The sequence below is a fragment of the Henckelia pumila genome, chromosome 4 (genome assembly GCF_033568475.1).
Source record: "Henckelia pumila isolate YLH828 chromosome 4, ASM3356847v2, whole genome shotgun sequence".
NCBI classification, from domain to species: domain Eukaryota; kingdom Viridiplantae; phylum Streptophyta; class Magnoliopsida; order Lamiales; family Gesneriaceae; genus Henckelia; species Henckelia pumila.
In genome coordinates, this window is record NC_133123.1 from 196,779,703 (window position 1) to 196,802,897 (window position 23,195).

General features: G+C 39.2%; 1 protein-coding gene, 5 non-coding genes and 1 pseudogene across 6 annotated transcripts; all 7 read right to left on the reverse strand.

Moving 5' to 3' along the window:
- Positions 1-17,182: 17,182 nt before the first annotated feature.
- LOC140862553 (uncharacterized) lies at positions 17,183-18,998 on the reverse strand. The gene is made up of 3 exons (XM_073265580.1): positions 18,956-18,998; positions 18,149-18,723; positions 17,183-17,704 (listed from the first exon to the last, which is right to left on the reverse strand). The coding sequence occupies exons 1-3, from the start codon at positions 18,996-18,998 to the stop codon at positions 17,183-17,185; spliced, it is 1,140 nt and encodes a 379-aa protein (XP_073121681.1).
- Positions 18,999-20,467: 1,469 nt separating this feature from the next.
- Positions 20,468-20,584, reverse strand: LOC140869341 (5S ribosomal RNA). Its single transcript, XR_012146720.1, has one exon. It is a non-coding gene; the product is annotated as a 5S ribosomal RNA (ribosomal RNA).
- Positions 20,585-20,983: 399 nt separating this feature from the next.
- Positions 20,984-21,102, reverse strand: LOC140869431 (5S ribosomal RNA). The gene has a single exon (XR_012146776.1). It is a non-coding gene; the product is annotated as a 5S ribosomal RNA (ribosomal RNA).
- A 401-nt stretch (positions 21,103-21,503) lies between these two features.
- LOC140868792 (5S ribosomal RNA) lies at positions 21,504-21,621 on the reverse strand. The gene has a single exon (XR_012146193.1). It is a non-coding gene; the product is annotated as a 5S ribosomal RNA (ribosomal RNA).
- Positions 21,622-21,961: 340 nt separating this feature from the next.
- On the reverse strand, positions 21,962-22,080 carry LOC140870125 (5S ribosomal RNA). Its single transcript, XR_012147103.1, has one exon. It is a non-coding gene; the product is annotated as a 5S ribosomal RNA (ribosomal RNA).
- Positions 22,081-22,482: 402 nt separating this feature from the next.
- On the reverse strand, positions 22,483-22,602 carry LOC140869628 (5S ribosomal RNA; annotated as a pseudogene).
- Positions 22,603-23,000: 398 nt separating this feature from the next.
- On the reverse strand, positions 23,001-23,119 carry LOC140868854 (5S ribosomal RNA). The gene has a single exon (XR_012146254.1). It is a non-coding gene; the product is annotated as a 5S ribosomal RNA (ribosomal RNA).
- Between the last annotated feature and the right edge of the window lie 76 nt (positions 23,120-23,195).

Genomic DNA, 23,195 nt, shown 5'->3' on the forward strand with positions numbered 1-23,195 from the left:
CTCTTTTCAAATTCACCAAAGGAGATCACATTTTTCTTGTTCAAATTTATGTGGATGACATTATATTTGGTTCAAATAATCCTAGGCTAAGCTTATGCAGGAACAATTTGAAATGAGCATGATGGGCGAGTTGAATTTCTTTTTTGGATTACAAGTAAAACAACTTGAGAATGACATCTTCATCAATCAAGCCAAATATGCCAAAGATATTAAGAAGTTTGGCATGGAAAATTGTTCAAAAATATCTACTCCTATGAGTGCCTCCATAAAAATTAACAAAGATGAAGCAAGAGCACCGATAGAGGTAACGATGTATCGAGGACTTATCGGTTCACTATTATATCTAACTGCAAGTAGACCTGATATTATGTTTGAAGTATGTTTATGTGCTAGATTTCAAGCAGCACCCAAACAATCACACTATATAGCTGCTAAACGAATACTTAAATATCTTAAGGGTACTCCTAACGTGAGTCTTTGGTACTCCAAAGACTCAGAATTTAATTTAGTTGGTTATTCAGATGCAGATTATGCAGGATGCAAAATTGATCGAAAAAGCACTAGAGGATCTTGTCAATTTCTGGAAGATAGAATAATTTCATGGTTTAGCAAGAATCAAACATCTATTGCTATCTCAACTGTCAAAGCTGAGTACTTAGCAGCTTGCAGCTGTTGTGCACAAATATTATGGATACAACAACAGCTTCGAGACTATGGAATCAAATGAGGGTCCCATATTTTGTGATAACACAAGCGCTATTACAATCACTCAGAATCCTATAATGCATTCAAGAACAAAACACATCGATGTACGACATCATTTCATAAGAGAACATGTGCTGAAGAAAGAGATTCAAATGATCTATATATCTACTGATCAGCAGGCAGCCGACATCTTCACTAAACCATTACTGGACGCTAAGTATTCTTATTTTCGCAACATACTTGGGTTAATAGATTTAAGTTAAAGTAAGCACAAATTTAGGGGGAACATTTCACGTTCAATACGTTGAACACATACACGCTTACATAGATGCATACATATTTTTTTAAGACTGACAATATTCTACATGAGCTGCAGCTATTCTTCTCATCATTTCATGACTCCATTCAATCATCCACAGAGTCAGCGAGCCTTGACCATTGCAGAAATCATCCTCAAAGTAAATGTTCTGCATTTCATCTCTCTCTGCAAGGAGAATCAAAAGTCTAACTGCAGCAGGATTTAGCACATTACGAGTGTTCTAAGTTTGCAAAAGACGTTTGCATCGATGCAATCCTTCAGCATAATGATGTTACGTAATAGCGGAACTCAGAGGAGTGTTACAGCGAATAGCTTCCAAGAAAAACCATATTCGCATTCCTTTTTCTATTGCCCTGTCTCTATATCTACTCTTATGAATCTCGTACTCCTGAACTTCAGACAATTCATTCAAATTAATATTTTATTTTGTCATTTTTCTTGAACTAATTTTTTTTGTTGCTCGATGGTTTATTTATTGGTGAAAGACGAAGAAGGTGAAAGGTCATTTCGGCCAACCGTCTCCTACATACCGAATCAATGCTAACTTATCTAAAAAATCTCAATACAGACAACCTGATAAGTTTATTTTTTTGGTATTCATTTTTCATTCATTTAATACAAAGCTGCATAAGTTACTTTTGAATAGTACATTCTGAATATTACATTAAAATTTAAACTAAATGCAGCTTTCTAACTCATGTCTAATAATATTGCCTACAACTGACATGTTTAAATCTCGGAGCCACAAAATAGTTGTCTTCTCTATTTTTCTGTCTACAAAATCACCCCACTCAAGCATCCAATTCGCACATTAAACGGACTGGTTGCATCATTTCGATCATCAAAGAAATACATATATTCCAAGCTCATCTTCTCAACATATAGCCTCAAAAGAAGACAACCCGATGGCTTGAGTACATATCGATTGGATTGAGTTCGCAGCATTCGCCAAAACCGACGAGCTCTAGCATAATAATTTAAGGCTTCCTCAACTGAAAATGAAGGAGGATCAGATGACTTATGGTAACCAAGTGCTTGCACCTGATCATACACTTTCATCACCCGTGCAAGTACTTGATCTTGATAATATTTCTTTTGAAATTCAAAGATTTGAGCCTCCATCTGATTACTATCTGATATATCTAATCCTATTTTACACTAACCTTCATGTGATATTTATAAGCAGATAAGAAGGAAGATAACGGAGCCTGAGAACTCAAGGGTCATCGTCGAGTAAAATCAGTAACTGATATACATTTAATACTGTACATTAGTTGAGACCTACGAGTTTAATACTAATATGTTATCTTATAAGTGCCATGCCTCCTGTCGCATCACTATTTGCTGATATTCTATGGAAATGTGTGCATAATTTATTATTTATATTTTTAGAGAGAAAATGAAAGGTCACTAAAAACCAAATATCGGATATCACGTCAACATCTTTTATAAGGATTTTTTGATCTTTAACCATGCGCTCTAAATAAATAGACTGCTAGAAATTTCTAGATTCATATTTCACATTAACTACTGAGATTTATGAACATTCAAGCATAAACCGATCAGTAGCAAAAGTAAAAAGAGTAGTCACTTTCCATAGAAAGTCATTTACTTAAAGAGAACTGACACCATTGTTATAGGAAAACTTAAACATTATCTTTTACAACAAGGCATCAAAAGCTAGTTCAGTCCTTTGTATCTCCTTGTTCACTGCATCTCGCCATGATTGGATAAAAGTAGCAAGCTCTACAGTAGGAGATCGTGAAAAACCTATATCATCTTCCCAGATTCGTTTCAACTCATGACATTCTGTGTAGAGCAACAGTAAAAGGGTTCCTTTAGCGCTGAAAATGTCCCTGATACGAGTTGTCCACAGAAAATCCTTATACTGACGCTTTAAAGCCGTAAAGCGACAAACATCAACAATATAGGTCAGTGGTACATCAACAGAAAAATGATGACGCAACCGTTCCACAGCCTCCCACTCTACAAAAACCTTTTCAGTAACCCGCTCTTCAAAATTTCTCTTTCGAGATTGAGTCAATACAGCATTGAACTCACCCAGAAAATCTCCTTCTCAACTAGACATTTTGATAAATATTTTGGTTTTATGCGATTGATTGAATATCCTAACTATTCTTGGTCATGTATTTATAGGAACAATCAGGAAGATAAAGAGTCAGCAGAGTTGCACCTCAACCGCTCTTCAACTACTGGTAAAAAGTTGCAACTCATCATTATGAGATCTGATGACTTATCCCAAACGCCATCTCGTTCTTTTTGAAATTCAAATTCGAATTCAAATTTCAAAATTCAAAATTTATTTACCTTTTCAGGATATCTTATTTACCTAACACAAACATATATATATATATATATATATATATATATATATATATGAGAATACCCAGATTTTTCTGATTATAATTTGTGATAATTGTCTTGGGCTCTCTTCTTCGTCTTATTTGCAACACCTAATCGTGCTATCTTAAGTGTTTCTTAAGTTCAGACAGCACAAAGATTTCAATCCAAAAGACTTGCTTGGGTATTAACTTCGATGAGATCTATTCCATCAAAAATCAAGAAATATCGAAGATATTTCGTATGCTTGAAGCTTCAGGACATCAAAAATTTCTTGGCTCTTGTTCCACCATCAACTACAATTTTGTCAAGGAATTCTTTGCCTCCATGCAAATCAATCATGGAAGAATCACTTGCATCATCCATGACCATGGCATTGAGTTCAATCAGTCATTCTTCAGTGAAACATTTGAGTTGTTCACCAAGGGTTTGACAAAATGCTCAGATCTACCTGATGGTAATGCTACTCATTGGGCGGCCCAGTTCACTTTGGATGGTGCACCCATTAAAATCAATGGGCTCAAGCAAAGTGTAAAGCGAGCCTATAGTCTGTTAGCTAACATAGTGGCCAAATAGTTACTCGCCAAAGCAGGCTCTTATGAAAAAATTACTCTTTAAAAGCTTCAGTATATGGCATCTATTGCCTCCCAGTTGAACTTTAACTGGTCATCTATTTTATATTCCACACTCTGTGAGATGATTCGAGGTAAAGGCCAATCTGAAGAATTCGCTTTGAAAATCTACCACATATTACTCGAACTACTTGATGTTGACTCCTCAGAGTTTGAGCTACTGCATGTCTCAAAATGGCTCAATGCAGTTACTATCCCTGTGCTTATACAAAAGAACAAAGTCATAACCGATCATCTGCGAGTCATTAAGCAGGAAATTGGAGCTGAACAATAGATAGCTATTGCTGGTATACCTCACCTTCAAAAGAATCATTCCAAAACTAGCAGACACATTGTTAATCTTGACTTCGATTAAGCCGAGGATGCTATCGATAATTCTCCCCTCGTTCAAGTCTCTGTAGTCCTTCCCCTTATCCAAAGAATAAATAGGTCCCTAAAGTACCTCAACCGAAGACCAATAAAAAAACTCCAACCTCGCAGATCACAGCTTCGTCTATAGAAGTCTCAGCACCATCAACACCGATAATCTCTTCATCAGCTGATGTACCTATATCATTAAGTGAGCTGTCGATATCATCCATTGCTCAGGTAATATTGCCTTAATTTACGATTGGTACCTACCCCGATTGACAGCACTGTAGTTACAATTGCACCCATTTCACCATCGTTGATTACGAAATCTACCCCAACTTCTGAAGTAGTGACTATCTGCACTGATCAACAAATCAGTTCATCCTTAGTCTCTCTTTCCTATCCATCCAAATGGATTACAATTACTGAGTCATATGCTCAAAATATGGGTAACAAAACCATAATCAATCTTCTAGACAAAGGCAAAGGAGTTCTTCTACCTCCATCCAAGATGCCCTCCGTTGCTAAAGTTGAAGCATTGCTAATTCTTTCTGGCATTCTCAAATCAGTACGATTCCGGCTATGAGAATTTGATGAGTGGTTCACCTACCGAAAACAAATCTCATATTCTCAAATTTTTCACGAGAAAAAGTTGGAATACTTAGCCAGATTGGAGGACAAGATTTTTGTTCTTACTGCTACTTCTCATCTTGAAACAGCTCTCGGCAGATTCAAACATGTTGATGTTCAACTTCGCGATAGCCTAGCCTGATATGTTCTTTTTCAATGAGAACGAAATTTCAATCCAATGAGCAAGACCACCAAAGACGATTGTGAAGTCATTTTGCATCTCAAACAATCATTTGATGTCACTGGTACATTTTTGAATGAATATCGGTTGAAACATTACATACCTCAACCGTCTGTCTAGTATAATAAAATGTATCTTGAAGAAACTAAGTCCATGCTACTCACCATGGAATCTCACAATGAATCTGATGAACATGAACCCATATTCACGGCCGTAGAAAAAGAGTTTCTAGTAGCACAAGATGAATATTCATTGTACTATTCCACATTCTCCACAGGATTTGCAACTACATCAGAAGAACCACCGACAACACTTCATCCTGGAACTTTCGATCCCAGACAACAGCTATGGACACAGTTGCTACTGATGATCCATTACCTGAAATTCCACTTACTTCTGTTTCAGAAGTTTTTCAGTCGTTTTCTGACTTCGAAGTAGCTCAGGACGCATCATCTCTTACTGAGACAACGTCAGCTAAATCATCTCCAGAAACCATCTTTGAAGAGACTCTTCCCACAAACCATACAATCAATACGGACCAAATCACCAGAACAGTTGAACCTCCATCAAAATACATGAAAATTTTGGCAGAAACCTATGATGATCCTACCATCCTATCTACTGTCAAAACCACAATTGTTGTTCAAGCAATCACCAATCCTGTATCCAGCACTGACAACGTCAGTATGGCAACCAAGCCTACGTCAACGTCTCTAGTGTACATGGAGTCTCCCGAATGTGATCTGGAAAATATCATTGAAAATCTTCGTATTACTATGAAGAGTCTTAACAATTGCATTCACGGACAAGATGCCGCTATTGTCGACTCTCACTCTGCTATCATGTCTCGATTGAACGGTTTATCATTTAAACTCACCAAGTATGTCACTGAATTGAAGAACTATAAAGAACGAAATATGTGTGCTCTGAAAAACAATTGCAAATAAAGTGACCCAAACTGTGCGTCACACAAATGATCATACCACTGCGAATATTTCGGTTCTTCAAGCTGACCTGACTGCTCATATTTACTCCCGCATTGACTCATTCCAAGCCACTGTAGGTTCTCAACTTGGAGAGATCATTTCTCATCTTACTCGTGGTGATGTCAAAAAAGGGGAAGAGCCTATAAAATCAGTTTATATTGAATGACAGAAGCGTGACATTCCACAGCAAAAATGGCAGCAGAAGAAGCAATAGTTGGTACAAAAGGTAAAATTTTTATTTTATCTCAGCACAGTGGGTGTAATAGGATTTTATTGCATTTTATTAATGATTACATTTAATAACTATGTATCAATGCAATTCATTTTCGCAATGAATTCATTACCATGTGTTATTTGTTATGATTTTCGGGGAATAGCTTTTGTCATCACCAAAAAGGGGGAAATTTTTGAATCCTGACTTTTGGTGATAACAAAAAAATATATCATTGTAATAGTATGGCCGCCATTCATATGTAAAAACAGGAAAAACTTCTACCGAAATATGTCAACCAATCTAAACATGTCAACCGACTGGAAGATATCAACTGACTTACAGATATCAGCAGAACTCTTGGATATCAACTGATTTCCAGATATTAGTCGACTCCATAATGTATATCAGCTGGTCCTCAAACATCAACCGATCTTAGTTATAGGAATGAATGTAAACCGTAATACAAGTCTCAAGGATATATACCGACTTCATAAAGACAAAATTCTTAGTAACGGATCCTTGACAAGACAACTTAAATGCGAAAGGACAAAGCATTTAAAGAGTCTTTTGACAAAGCTCCAAAGGCCATTAATAGCATTTATTATGAAGACAGATTGAAAACCTCAAGTACAAATATTTTGAAGATGAACAGACTTTACTCCACAAAAAGAGAAATATTTTCTGGTGTATATCTGTCTGAAAAGATGTTTCTTACCGTTGACACAAAGGGATAGAGACGTTGAAGATTGAGATATAAATACTCGAGTCATACAAATAAAAGTGATAGAGCATAAACAACCATCATATTATCAAACCATCTGAGCACTCAAAATTTTTCTCAACACTTTACTGCTCATTCAACCCTTTGCTCAAACAGAAGCACATCTGATCTTCTAAGAGATCCTTCCAAGGGTTACTCAATCCAAGCTATTGTTTGAAGAACACTTACTACATTCCAAGGATTTGAGATTCTAAGCTTTTAGAATCTTAGCCATTTTTCATCATCTACCGAAGAATTTTGATAAGAACTTAGGAATCTTATCAATGTAATATAGTAGTTTCATTTTAGGCAGTGATAAGTCCTAACTTGGATCGGGTGTATTACAAGACATTGTAATAGTCAAAGTCTTCTAGTGTATCCTTCCCTTGAGGAAGAAGGGGTGACATGGGAGATTGATCTTCGAACATCCATAAACAATTATGTGCACATCTACATTACTGCATCACATCATATTTTAACTATTGTCACCTAGTTTAGTGAGAGCCGTTTTCTGCACTATTTAGTAGTTCTTATTTATCTAAGAAGTTGAGAAAAATCGGTTAAGTAAACTAACATTTTCTTACCTTATCGCGTTAAATCATAAAATTATTAGAGTGTGTATTCAACCCCCCCCCCCCCCCCCCCTCTTTTTCCACACACACTATCAATCCCCAAAAATGTTATGTAATAATTTCAGTAGCAATGTGGTGAAATTAAATTGGAGATAGTAGGAATCAAAGTCCTAACTATATTGAAGATAGTAGGAATCAGAGTCATGTCTGAATAATGATCGTAGAATCGCAGTAAAATTCTGGCTTCTAGTACCATTATAAATTCAACACCATAATGTTTTCATCACAACTACCAACTCAAAATTGTTTCTCAATTTTTTATTTCATCATTCACTTGATCGCCTTCCAAAAATAAAAAGAGGAAATATCGTCCAATTTATTTACTTGACAGGTACCAATTTTTGTCTCTTTCGTGGATTTTAATTTTGTTACTATAGCAAAATTTTTCTCTCTCCTTCCCACACATTCCAACGTGCATGGAAACTTGTGTGTATGTATATTTTGTGTGTATTTGTCTATCTTCCCATCTCTCGCCATGGGTCTTCATCTTTCTTCCCAATCGGTGGATGAGTTTGCGGAGGCGTACGGGAGAGGTGGTGGGCGAGGTTCGACGATGGTGGCTTATTGTCCCAGCGAGTCTTCTCTTCGAGTTGCAGCCATAGATCTATTTTCATGAGCTCGAAAGCATCCAGATCTGAACTCGAAGGGGGAGGGTGACTCAGAAAAGGTGGATCGGATGGTGCGAGGGCGTGGTGGTGGGGTGGTGATTTGGCGAGGGGCTCCCGTCAATTTCCAGCCATGGATTAGCTTCCAAGCTATCCAAATCTGGACTCGATGGGGCTAGGGTGGCGGTTGCACAGGTCAAAGATGGAGGTTGAGGCAGTGTTGCGGGTTGAGGAGGGAGGAGCACGACGGTGGTGCAGATCAAAAAGGGAGGTGGCCGATCGGAGAAGTTGCACTGTCGAAGGTGGGGGGGATTGTGCGATGGCCGGCCGATGATATCTCGCCGGAGATAGTGGTCGTCGGTGGTGGTGTGGTGACGACGAAGGCAATCGACGATGTTGGCGGTGATGATCCAGTTCTATGATAGAGATAGATACATATACATACATATGTGTATATACACACATATATACATGTTATGGAATATAACAATTAATTATTGTGAGAAAGTGCTTGTTGTTATCATTTATTATAATATATTTATTTGTTGATATGCGAATTTTCATTATCTGAATTCTGAGTCTGTCCGTCACATGATTTTAGGATTTCAATACTAACATGTTTGTTGATCCAACGGACCCTAAATATGCTAGTGAATATAATGAATGTTTTTCACTATTTTTAAAAGTTTGACCACGACGATATTACATCGGTATTTGAATTTTTCCCATAGGCGAGAGTTGGAGCGCAAGTGCTATTCCCATGGTATTTTTTCTAGGTGGTGATGGCTTTTTTGAAGCCATTGGTGAAGAACGACAGCGTCTTATTTGAAGCCAACGATGGCGATGAGTCGGAGATGGTGCTTGCTGGAGTGGCGACAATGAAGGCGTAACCGAATGATGTTCATGTATTATTGTGTTTGGTGATTCGGATGTCTTGTAATAAGACCGACCGCGCGATGGGTTGTTTAGGGGGCGGAGGATCCCAACCCCTCTGGTCGGTTTAGACCACGACAATACTTCCGAACGATTATTTTTACTAACACTTGTAAGAGGGAAGATGCGTTAGGACCGTCACTTATAATATTTTCGACGGAGATTTGTTCTAACGCCCTTGAAATTTTTTTCTTCTATGCAATCACTTGAGGGAATGCATTTTTTTCAATCCTTTGGAATAGTAATCTCGATGAAAACCTTTGCGTTAGCATATTTCATGTAGCCTCTTAGGTTGGTGCATTGGATGTAACCCCTTGGGGCTATGATTCTGTATAGTCTTTAGGACTTGGTGAATTTTTTATGGTTATCATGAATTGATGAATTTTTTTTACATTCACTATGACTTGTTAAATTTTTTATAGTCGATATGAATTCTTCTGAAAAAAAACTTATAGTCGCTATGACTTTTCCTGAAAATTTTTTTATAGTCGTTATGATTTTTTCTGAAATTTTTTTTATAGTCGCTATGAATTTTTGAATTGTTTATTGTCGATATGACTCTTTCTAAAAAATATTTTATAGTCACTATGACTTCTTCTGAAAAAAATTTTATAGTCGCTATGACTTTTTTGAATTGTTTATAGTCAATATGACTCTTTCTGAAAAAATTTTATAGTCGCTATGATTTTTTTTGAATTGTTTATAATCGCTATGACTCTTTGTTGCGTTTTAGGAGAAATAACGTAGTGCTTAACATGGAATACTTAGGAATGGATCATATTCCCAAGATTTTTTCTTATGGGGAAGTCCTGAACCCACTCTGTTAGGTGATGAGTAATCCCGGGACTTTATTTTTTTTTTGTATTGACCTCTTATAGCATCGTGGCTTAGGTAGTCCTTCAGGGCTGACCAACCTCTAATGGATGAGTAGCCTTATTGATTGCATGGGTCGTGACGGATGAGTTAAGCATTCGTTGATGGAGCTGTGTTTCTGCCTAAATTGAATAAAAAAAATAAAAATATAAACGTAAGCTTATTATTAAACTTAAAATAAAGTAGAAATAAATAAAAAATTTTGATCTGCAGAGCAAATAAAGTAGCAGCATGAAATTTATTTTAGCTTTCATGTGTTTGCCATCTACGTGCAGAGTTTCTTTAGATTGACATGACTCAAAGTCTTGCATTATATTTTGTCGTATTTTTCTTCTCGCTTTCTTTTTTCTGAGAAGCGCAACTCATCAGCTTCCTACATGAGTATGTATTTTTTGGCTCTATGCAATAGCTCTTCCAAGGTGTTTGGGGATTTTTCTGCTATTGATTCCTTGAACCTTCTATGGCACAAGTTTTGTTGCATTATTCCAGACAACAAATTGTGGTTCACGCATAGGACTTCGTGAACTACGTGAGTAAACCGTCGAACATATTCTCTCAAGCTTTCTCTTTCTTTCTGAATGATTGTGAATAGGTATGCTGTCGTTTTCGGGTATTTCTTGTTAATCGAGAATTGTTGGATGAAGCACTGGATGAGCTGCTCCAGGTTGGAGATGGATCCGGACAGTAGCTTATTGAACCATTTGAGTGCTCGCTCTAATAACGTTGTTATGAATATCTTGCAGTAAGCAGCATCTGTGATGTCATACAAATCTTTCGCGTAGAACTTGTCAATATGATCTTGAGGATCACTAGTTTCATCGAACTCAGGTAGGCTGGAGATTTTTTACTCTCTTAGGTATAGCTTCAAACTGATGAAACTTAAAATTTGTAATTATTTATATGTTAAAAGTTGTGTTTTAAAAATTAAAGTTTCATTAAAATTATGAAGTTGTATTATTTTATTATTATATGTTTATATTTAAATATTTTACTAAAAATGTTTATTTTACGGTTTGTGCAGGTTTGGTAAAAAAATAAAATTACTCAAGATACAGAGGTCATATTGGAGTAATCTCAAATCTTTTAGAATCACAAAAGAGGCATCTTCAACTTTGTAGAAGACAAGAAATTCCAAAAACCTCATTAAGATGATCAAAATGATCAAATATCAAAATGGAGACAAATTTACTTTTACTATGACCGGCTTGGAGTAAAAATATCATAAATAATTCACCTTTTATCCAAAAAAAAGGTGAATCATATGTCCAGACACGTCTACACAAAATTTCCTACATGTTCTATGTTGCGTACAAAGGCTGAATCGGTGTTATAAGGCATCAAACATGCCAATTAAAGTTGGGCCATGGTATTGACATTCAAAGAGACAAGCAACCACCAACTTTACTATTTCTCATTTAATGAGTCTTGGACTCTTACTCTCATTTAGCCTATAAATAGATGTGTTGTATAAGTTTTGAAGTGTGCAAAAGTGTAGAGAAATTCCTCACTTGTAAAATAAATATTGTGAGTGTAAGAATAAGAGTTTGAGTGTGCATATTTCTCCAAGTTTAAGTATGAAATTTCTTTTATGCTTACTCTTGAATCTTATGTTCATGGCAAGCTAAATCCTTTTATGTCAAGGTGAAAATGTTTCATTGTTGGTCAAGTAAGATTGTTTATATTTTATATATTCTTTCCTTTTCTATTTTTATTTTGTTTTACTAATTGATCTTTATTTGTAGGTATAATTTGGATGATTTATTGTTATCTATTTACATCAAATACTTGGTACCTTAAATGTGGTTACCTTGATTTGTTGTCTAATATGATACAATAAATACTACAATAATTATATACTATAAATATACGTATCAATTTATAATAAAGTCATATATATTATTTAGACAATAGCGTGGCTCTGCCGGTTGTTCTAAATAATATATTATGATTTGAACTAACATTTACTTTTTCGCAACTAACATTTACTTTTCGCAACTAACATTTACTTTCCGCAACTAACATTTACTTTTTCCGCAACTAACATTTACTTTCTTGCATCTAATATAAAAAAGTCATATATTTTATTTAGATAATAGCGTGGCTCTGCCGGTTATTCTAAATAAAATATTGTGATTTGATCTAACATTTAATTTTATGTCAATTTATATTTATGCATTTATATATACTAGTAAAAGTCACGTGCGTTGCACGTGGGAACACTGAAACGACTAGCTACTAGTACTCGAATAAATAGAAGAAAGTAATACTCGGATTTTCAAAATAATTAAATTTTTTTCTAAAAATTTCGGCATGACCCGTCTGTTTTTAGAACAAACCAACAACACATACAACATTTCAAAATATCTTAAATAACGACTCCCAACATTCAACAAGTATCAAAACTAGTAACATGATAGTAAGGTGTCACACCGGGCAACCAACCGAAAATTAAAGCGAACCAAATGTTCCTAAGCAGGGAAACACATCCTGCTACCAAGTAAACGAGAAAGTACGAAATGTATATTTATTACAGACTCTAGGACTGAAAGGACACAACGGAAAATAAATGGAGCCACGGTCACAGGCCTGCGCCCCCGGGAACCTCACCCATGGGATCCTGCCCCTCAGTCCACTGATACTCGTCCTCACTTGAAAGGAAGAAAGAAGTGGGGTGAGTCTAAAAGACCCAGCAAGATCATGGGAGGGGGGGATAACGAGTACTATATAACTACAAGCACACACAGGATTCAAAATAGTGCGTAATAAAATAACTGTTAGTTTCCCTGAACTTAAAAGTAATGAACATGTAAAAGATGCGAGTACAGGAATATGACAAGTGCAAGGCTAAGTCAAATAACTCAATAAATTGCATAACATGGTTCTGAAAATAAACATATAAATAGCAAACTTAGATCCTTGAGTTGTGACCCTGTGGTTTCGATCATGATCATGGCTGCAGTGCACTATGCCGCAAGGAAGTCAGGATGTCTCCTAAACTCGTCTTGCCCTATGATTGGTAAGGGAGGCCAAGATTTCTCTCAACCCCACGCTTACACGTCTATATTTGGTTAGGTAGGCCAAGACGACTCTTAACCCCACACATACACGTCCATTGGTAAGGTAGGTCAGAACGTCTCCCAACCCCACACATACACGTCAGTTCTATAGTCACAATCAGTTCACCTCGTTCGAAAAGTAATTTGTCTTTCTTTATTGGATATAGGACTTAGCAAGCACATGTGAAAGTAATGAACTTAAAAGAAATCTGTTTACACAATGTACATGCAAGAGACTCGATGGTGATTGACTGGAATGGCGATACAGGGGTGTACCAATGCGGAAATCTAAACCATGAATAAAGAACTTAAGTGAACGGAGCTGTACACTCTACCCTCTTATGACTCACTAAGGGCTTGACCAAGAGAGTAATCCAATTGAGACAATACTTTCCCTAACCCCTTGACTTAAACCCAACACTAGTTAAAATGTTCAAACCCGAACAGCAAGCTTTTGCCTTAAAATTCTGCTCTTCCTAAGACTCAAGGCCTAAAGCTTAGGGAAAACTCCACCAATTCAAATTCCACTCGAAGCCTCAATTTCCTAACACTATAAGGTATCCGCCAGCCCCGATCCTTCGCCGTAAACAGCCCTTACCCTGCTGGGTACTCGCAAGGGAGCTGGACAGCAGCATTGGCCTACAAAATCTTGCTCCACACCCTTCCTCAAACCAACCAAAAACCTACAAAAATACCCTCCGATCCTCAAGCCACTATCCTAGCGTCGATGCCAACCCTTAAGCTCATCCAAAACCCTGAAAAAACGCCCTATCCCTCGCTAATGCCCATTTTCGGCCAACCAAAATCAACTTTTTGTTGTTGTCCAGAAAATCGAACAGCCTCTAGCCCAATCTCAAGAAACATTCGAATCATCCTATTGCTACCACGTGAACTACGTATCACCCGTGGTAGCCCCTACACCATCACCCCATCGAAACCAACCACAACTCATGCTAAAGATCGAACCAGCAGCCAAGAAACAGGGCTTAGTTTCTGCCAAAAGTTCGAACAGACTCTACCCAAGTCTCAAAATGCATCCAACTCATTCTATTGCTACCACGTGCACTACATATCACCCGTGTTAGCCCCTACCTCGCCACACCAATCAAACACCATCAATAACCACAACAGAAAATCGAACATGTTGCCAACATTTCTGAAAATGATTTTCGAGAACACCAACATATAGACAATGGCATTCAAGGTTCAAACTAAAGCATCTAACTCATGAGGGCATCAATATACTAACTAGAATCAAAATTTTCAAAGTAAGAAAAATTACACATAAAAAAAAATATCCAGCCGAGGGGAAACAAGGGAAGAACAGGGCACGCTTAATTACTATACATTCAAAAAAAGAGTGCAACAAAAGTAACGCATAATAAACATATATAGAATGCAAGAAACAAATCCACAATCTTGCATAGCTAGACTAAACAAGAAATAGAAAATCCTGAGAAGAAAAAAGAGCTGAGGCTTGAGTGAGTCAAGGGGGAAAACGGAAGAGAATCACTAGTCCCGAGCTCAAACCACGATTCTAGCTTGCTCAGGAATTTTTTTTGGAGGAAAAATAATGCTTGCAAAACTCCTGGTGAAGAATCGAAGGGATCGATCTCACGCTAAGGGAACAGGGGAGTCGGCTGGTGTGAGTGTGTGAGGAGGTGTGCGTGAGTTAAGGTGTTTGTGTGTGTGTAATTTTAAAAGCTAGAGTTATATCCAACCCTAGGTGAATATGTCAATTAAAATTTAAAGTGCTGAACTAAAGAGATAACTCGCATTTCTAAATTAATTCGCACCAACAAACACACCAAGATTTCCAAATAAATAAAAGATCGAATTCGATAGCCCGAAATTTAAAATACTAATTCTCGCAGAAATTCAAAAGAATTATCTCAAGAGCGTGGGAAAAATTAGATTTAAAAGCGACTGCCACTGAAAATTTAAAATAATTAAATAATATAAAATTTAAAACTGATTTAAGCAATTAAACATGGAAAATTAAAAATTAAAAATATTAAAACAGATTTAGGCATAAAACTCAAATTATGAAAATTCTAGGCATCGCAGTTCCTCCCTCCCTAATACAGAATTTCGTCCTCGAAATTCGAGACTCATCAAATAGTTCCGGATAGCGATCTCTGATATCTGCTTCCGCTTCCCAAGTGGCCTCTTCATCCGAATGGTTCTGCCATCTCACCTTGTTCATTGGAATCGACTTGTTACGGAGTCTTCTCTTCTATCTATCCAAAATCCGGATGGGCCTCTCCTCATAGGTCATGTGAGGAGATATCTGAAGTGGTTCCGAACTGAGCACATGGGATGGGTTCGAGATGTACTTCCTCAGCATCGACACATGGAAGATATTATGGACCCCATCAAGTTTAGGCGGCAAGGCCACCCTATAAGCCAATGCCCCTACCCTATCCAATATCTCGAAGGGTCCTATGAACCTCGATGCCAATTTTCCTTTCTTCCCAAACCTCATAACTCCCTTAAGCGGCGCTACACGGATGAACACATGATCACCCACCGAGAACTCCAAGTCTCTCCTTCGATGATCAGCATAACTCTTCTATCGGCTCTGTGCAGTCCTCATCCTGTCACGGATCTTGGCTACAACTGCAGCAGTCTGTTGAACAATCTCTGGTCCCAACTCCGATTTCTCCCCAATCTCGGTCCACAACATCGGAGATCTACAAAGTCTTCCATAAAGTGCCTCGTAAGGCGCCATACCAATGGTGGCTTGAAAGCTGTTGTTATAAGAAAATTCCACCAATGGCAGTCTCGACTCCTAACTGTCTTGAAAGTCAATGGCACAAGCTCTCAAAAGATCCTCTAGAATCTGAATCACCCTCTCGGACTGTCCATCCATCTGCGGGTGAAAGGCAGTGCTATATAAAAGCTTCGTCCCCAAAGCTGCGTGAAGACTCTTCCAAAAAGTTGAAGTAAACTGTGGGTCTCTATCAGATACTATGGAAACAGGGATACCATGTAGTCTGACTATCTCCCGGATATACAACTCTGCATACTGTGTCATCGTGAAGGTCGTCCTCACTGGCAAGAAGTGTGTCGACTTTGTGAGTTGGTCTAATATAACCCAAATAGTGTTCGAATTCCTCATTGTCCTCGGCAAACCAACAACGAAGTCCATAGAAATGTTCTCCCATTTCCACTCCGGAATAGGGAGTGGCTTAAGCAATCCTGCAGGCCTCTGATGCTCCGCCTTGACCTGCTGGCATGTCAGGCATTCTAACACAAATCGGGCAATGTCACTCTTCATGGCCGGCCACCAATACAACCGCTGAAGATCCCGATACATCTTCGTACTTCCTGGGTGGATAGAGTACGGTGATGTGTGCGCCTCTGCCGTGATAGTAGTTCGCAGAGAGTCACCTACGGGAACCCAAAATCGATCTCTGAACTTCACAATCCCATCTAATATAGAATACAAACCACTGTCTTTCTCCTCAGCTCTCTGTCTCCACTTTCTCAGCTGCTCATCATCTGCTTGAGCAACCCTGATATGGTCAAACAATGTGGTCTGTACTGACAAGGCTGACAGTGTAGGAGCCATACCCTCAGCATAGAACTCCAGTCTGAACCTCTGAATCTCATCTTGCAACTGTCTAGCCACTGACATGGAAGCAATCACTGTCGTCTTCCGGCTCAGCGCGTCTACGACCACGTTAGCCTTACCCGGGTGGTAACTGATCTCACAATCGTAGTCCCTCACCAACTTTAGCCATCTTCGTTGCCTCATATTCAACTCCTTCTAGGTGAAGAAGTACTTGAGGCTCTTATGGTCGGTGAATATCTTACATTTCTCTCCATAGAGATAGTGTCTCCAAATCTTGAGAGCGAACACTACTGCCGCTAACTCCAGGTCATGTGTAGGATAATTCTTCTCATGCTCCTTCAACTGCCTAGAAGCATAAGCAATAACCCTATGTACGCTGCATAAGAACTGCTCCCAATCCCAACTTGTAAGCATCAGTGTAAACCACGAAATCACCTTGCCTTGATGGCATAGTCAATATTGGCGCTGTCGTAAGAGCTTCCTTCAATACATCAAAGCTCCTTTGACACTCGGAACTCCATACAATCCTAGCATTCTTCTTGGTTAATGCTGTCAAGGGCACTGCAATGGATGAAAAGCCCTTGATAAACTTCCTGTAATAACCAGCCAATCCGAGAAAACTGTGAATCTCTGATGCATTTCTAGGTACTGACCACTCCTTCACTGCTTGAACTTTGGAGGGGTCTACCTCAACACCTCTCTCGGAAATGACATAGCCCAAGAATGCTACTCTCTTCAAACAAAACTCGCATTTGTCGAACTTAGCAAACAGCTTCCGTTCCCGGAGTACCTCTAGAATAGTTCTCAAATGTTGCGAATGCTCCTCTCTATCCTTGGAATATATAAGGATATCGTCAATGAAGACGATGACAAATTGGTCCAAGAACGGCTGGAATACGCGGTTCATAAGATCCATGAAGACCGCTGGCACGTTCGTCAACCCGAACGGCATCACAAGGAACTCGTAGTGACCGTAACGAGTCCTAAAAGCTGTCTTAAACACATCCGATTCTTTCACCCTCAGCTGATGATAACCGGATCGTAGTTCAATCTTCGAAAACACAGAGGCCCCTTGCAACTGGTCAAAGAGGCCCTCAATCCTGGGTAGTGGGTACTTGTTCTTCACCGTCACTCCATTCAACTCCCGATAGTCTATGCACAACCTTAAGCTTCCGTCTTTCTTCTTCACGAAAAGGACCGGTGCACCCCAAGGAGAGAAACTAGGGCGTATGAAACCCTTATCAAGCAACTCTTGAATCTGCTCTTTTAACTCCCTCATTTCCGCAGGAGCCAATCTGTACGGTGCCTTAGAAATTGGCACAGTACCGGGTACTAAGTCGATAGAGAACTCCACTTCTCTATCAGGCGGAATGCCTACAACATCGTCTGGAAAAACGTCCTCAAAATCCCTGACAATGTCCATATCTGAGATATCTGGACGTGGAGGCAACTCTGTCAAAGATATACTGGCTAAGAACACCTCACATCCGTCATGCACCAACCATTTGGCTTGCATAAAAGATATGATTTGTGTCTTCCTCGAACCCCTAGTAGCCTCAAACTGAAATGGCTCTACTCCCTCTGGTCTGACCAATACTGGCCTCAGCTGAAAGTCGATCACCACTGCATTCTTCGACATCCAATCCATCCCAAGAATCAAGCCGAACTCAGGCATGGGCAATACTATCAAGTCTGCAACTGCTGGTTGCCCTTGCAACAGGAGTTCAAGATTCCTCACCATTCTCCTAGTAGACAGTTCTTCCCCTGATGGGATGGTCACTGTGAATCCACCAATCAGATCCTCGCATTCAATGCTCCACTTGCGGGTAAAAGTCTCTGATATGAAAGAATGGGTAGCCCCTGAGTCTAACAAGGCTCTAGTGGCCACACCGGATACTAAAATTCTACCTGCAATAAAGGTGATTACAACCACAGAAAGATTGAAAACAAATAAGGCAAGTCATTCTTAGGTTCATTCTAAGACAACAATTCCCATAAACAAAATTATTCATCTCTACACGACCAATTAACCCAAAGCATGCAACCTAAAACAATTCTCATTCCAAAAACGAAAGCTCTAATCAAACAGTGCAACTAGAAATCAGTTAAATCATCCTTAATTAAATGCTCTAAATATTACCTGTGACGAGCGTGGTATCAGGGTCGCCCTCCTCGGCCTGCATCACAAACACTCTCCCCTGAGTCGGAGTCTCACGCCATGGACAATCTGTGACCACGTGCCCCGGCTTCTTGCACCGATAACAAACTCCAGCGCCTGCCAAACACTGATAAGTGTATTTTATACACTTAATTTATATATGATTTTAATTGTTAAATATTTTTTTCGAGCAGATTTATGTGGGTATTTTGTTGTTTTTGTGTTTACAGTGATTTATTGAATTTTGGAAAAGAGAATAAAAGAAGAATTTAGAAGAGAAAGGAAAAAGAAAAGAATAAGTGAAAATAAAGAGAAGAGAAGAAAAAGGAAAAGAAACGATCAGACAAGGAGAAAGAAAGTTAATGGGCTTTTTTTTAATGGGCCTGAAGAAAGATTAGCGCTCCTTGTTAGCGCTTCTTCAAGAGCTAACGCGCAGAGTGTTGAAGATTGGAGAATTGGAATCTGCGAAATTAAGGCGCGACCGCGCCTTCACTTGGAGCGCCCGCCCCGCTGCTGTGATTTGGAAATTTTATTATATTGGGAAATTTTTATGGGCTTGATTTTGTGGGCTTTTGTGCACGCTATAAAAGGATTTTTGTCAGACTTGAGAAAGGGGAGAGAGCCGCCACACACACATTAGAATATCAGAGATTGAGATCGTGAACTTTTGTGATTTTCTGGAGCTTAACTTGAAGAACAAAGACGGAGTTCGATAGTCCGGACACGACGTCGACGACGGATTTGATTTCTTACTTTTATTTTATTCTGAATATGTTTGGATTTTTGAATATGAATTGTTTTATTCAAAATTTTATTATGAACTAATTTTTTAAAGTCTAGAGGTCGGATGGAACCTGGTGTAGACGCTTTCATGAATGTTTGATTTTATTGAATTGAGTTTCTTCTAAATTAATTGTTTTTTTCTAGAATTGATTGTCTTTTCAATTATCTGATCAATAATTGATTTGTAATATTTATTTAAAATTATTGCTCGGGAGAGAGGATTTTTAATAGGACATTAGAACTACACTGTTAATTATTTATACAGCTCGGGAGAGTGTATGATTTTAACAGAGCTTTTAAAAAGAACATTGTTTTGTGATAGATCACTGCGATAAATTCTTAATAGGGATATTGGAATTTACTTGTAGTTGATAAACATTATTTGTTGCTCGGGAGAGGGAAATAATATACGTAAGTGTTCTTGGCTATTAATCGATTGGAATTCATAAATATTAATTAATTAGGATTGATTGTTGTTGAAACCAGGTGAAATCTATACCTCTAGACCATTTTTTTCTGATTGATTATTCCTAAAAGTTGTGTGCGTGCTATCTAAAATCATCTGATTATTTATTTTATTGCAAAATTCTCAAAGTTTGATTTTCTAGATAAAGTTTAGACTATTCTAATTACAAGTACTAAATATTTTCATTTTACTCCCTGTGGGATCGATATCTGAATTATTCACTATATTAAAACTTGACACTCGTACGCTTGCGAGGAAGATTTCCCAGGGGGTCACCCATCCTAGTACTGCTCTCGCCCAAGCACGCTTAACTTCGGAGTTCTGATGGGATCCGGTGCATTAGTGCTGGCATGATCGCACCCAATAATGAATGAATTTTTATTATTTTGTCTCTCGAATTGCGGATCGGAGGAACAGGAGCTACAGTTTCAAACGGACTTAACTTTCGATCGGCTAAGAGTTACGGGAGCTTCAGCCTGTTCACACATAACTCCTCTCGATACCTACAGCAAGTATCTCGGTCTAAGAGACGGAGACGCTCAAATTACAACCCGGAGATGGTATTTCGGGGTGTTTTTCCCGTAGGGCGCGCTGGGACCCACTGAAGCGTCCTGCGTCACCCAGATCGCACGTTCACGTCGTGTGATTAAGTCTATGGCATCTTTTCTATCCGCGGATTGGACTGAAAGAGTCGGAAATAGGACGGCGAGGAATCGGAAAAACAAGAAGTACGAGTAAGAAAAAAAGAAATTAATGAAAAAGGGGTGCAACACGAGGACTTCCCAGGGGATCACCCATCCTAGTACTGCTCTCGCCCAAGCACGCTTAACTTCGGAGTTCTGATGGAATCCGGTGCATTAGTACTGGTATGATCGCACCCAAAAATGAATGAATTCTTTATTTTTTTGTCTCTCGAATTGCGGATCGGAGGAACAGGAGCTGCAGTTTCAAACGGACATAACTTTCGATCTGCTAAGAGTTATGGGAGCTTCAGCCTACTCACGCGAAGCTCTTCTCGATACCTACAGCACGTATCTCGGTCTAAGAGACGGAGAAGCTCAAATTCAGACCCGGAGATAGTCTTTGGGGGCATTTTTCCCGTAGGGCGCGCTGGGACCCACTGAAGTGGCCCGCGTCACCCAGATCGCACGTTCACGTCGTGTGATTCAGTCTATTGCATCTTTTCTATCCGTGGATTGGACTGAAAGAGTCGGAAATAGGACGAAGAGGAATCGGAAGAACAAGATGTACGAGTAAGAAAAAAAGAAACAAATTAAAAAAGGGGTGCAACACGAGGACTTCCCAGGGGGTCCCCATCCTAGTACTGATCTTGCCCAAGCACGCATAACTTTGGAGTTCTGATGGGATCCGGTGCATTAGTGCTGGTATGATCGCACCCAATAGTAAATGAATTCTTTATTTTTTTGTCTCTCGAATTGCGGATCGAAGGAACAGGAGCTGCAGTTTCAAACGGACATAACTTTCGATCGGCTGAGAGTTACTGGAGCCTCAGCCTGCTCACGCGGAGCTCCACTCGATAGCTATAGTGCGTATCTAGGTTAAAGAGATGGAGACGCTCAAATTCCAAAATGAAGATGGTCTTTCGGAGCTTCACATCATATGATTCAGTCTATTGCATCTTTTCTATCCGCGGATTGGACTGAAAGAGTCGGAAATAGGACGGAGAGGAATCAAAAGAATTAGAAGTATGAGTAAGAAAAAAAGAAATTAATGAAAAAGGGGTGCAACACGAGGACTTCCCAGGGGGTCAGCCATCGTAGTACTCCTCTCGCCCAAGCACGCTTAACTTCGGAGTTCTGATGGGATCCGGTGCATTAGTGCTGGTCTGATCGCACCCAACAGTGAATGAATTCTTTATTTTTTTGTCTCTCGAATTGCGGATTGGAGGAAAAGGAGCTGCAGTTTCAAATGGACATAACTTTCGATCTGCTGAGAGTTACGGGAGCTTCAGCTTGCTCACGCGAAGCTCTTCTCGATACCTACAACGCGTATGTCGGTCTAAGAGACGGAGAAGCTCAAATTCAAACCCGGAGATTGTCTTTGGGGGCATTTTTCCCGTAGGGCGTGCTGGGACCCACCGAAGTGGCCCGCGTCACCCAGATTGCACGTTCATGTCCTGTGATTCAGTCTATTGCATCTTTTCTATCCGCGGATTGGACTGAAAGAGTCGGAAATAGGACGGAGAGGAATCGGAAGAACAAGATGTACGAGCAAGAAAAAAAGAAAATAATAAAAAAAAAGGGTGCAACACGAGGACTTCCCAGGGGGGTCACTCATCCTAGTACTGCTCTTGCCCAAGCACGCATAACTTTTGAGTTCTGATGGGATTCGGTGCATTAGTGCTGGTATGATCGCACCCAACAGTGAATGAATTCTTTATTTTTTTGTCTATCGAATTGCGTATCGGAGGAACAGGAGCTGTAGTTTCAAACGAACATAACTTTTGATCGGCTGAGAGTTACTGGAGCTTCAGCCTACTCACGCGAAGCTCCACTCGATACCTATATTGCGTATCTCGGTTAAAGAGACGGAGACGCTAAAATTCCAAAACGGAGATGGTCTTTCGGGGAATTTTTCCCGTATGTCGTGCTGGGACCCACCGAAGCGGCCCGCGTCACCCTGATCGCACGTTCACATCGTATGATTAAGTTTATTGCATCTTTTCTATCTGCGGATTGGACTGCAAGAGTCGGAAATAGGACGGCGGGGAATCAAAAGAACAAGAAGTACGAGTAAGAAAAAAAAATTAATGAAAAAGGGATGAAACACAAGGACTTCCCAGGGGGTCACCCATCCTTGTACTGCTCTCGTCCAAGCACGCTTAACTTCGGAGTTCTGATGGAATCCGGTGCATTAGTGCTAGTATGATTGCACCCAACAATGAATGAATATTTTATTGTTTTGTTTCTCGAATTGCGGATCGAAGGAAAAGGAGCTGCAGTTTCAAACGGA

Bases quoted from the DNA above. Each gene is read 5' to 3' on its own strand.
- LOC140862553 (XM_073265580.1), bottom strand. From the start codon at position 18,998: ATGCAGGCCGAGGAGGGCGACCCTGATACCACGCTCGTCACAG. The intron at 18,724-18,955 runs GTAATATTTAGA...CCTTTATTGCAG, and splicing joins TGATACCACGCTCGTCACAG to GTAGAATTTTAGTATCCGGT. The intron at 17,705-18,148 runs GTACCCGGTACT...CGCGTATTCCAG, and splicing joins TGGAGTTCTCTATCGACTTA to CCGTTCTTGGACCAATTTGT.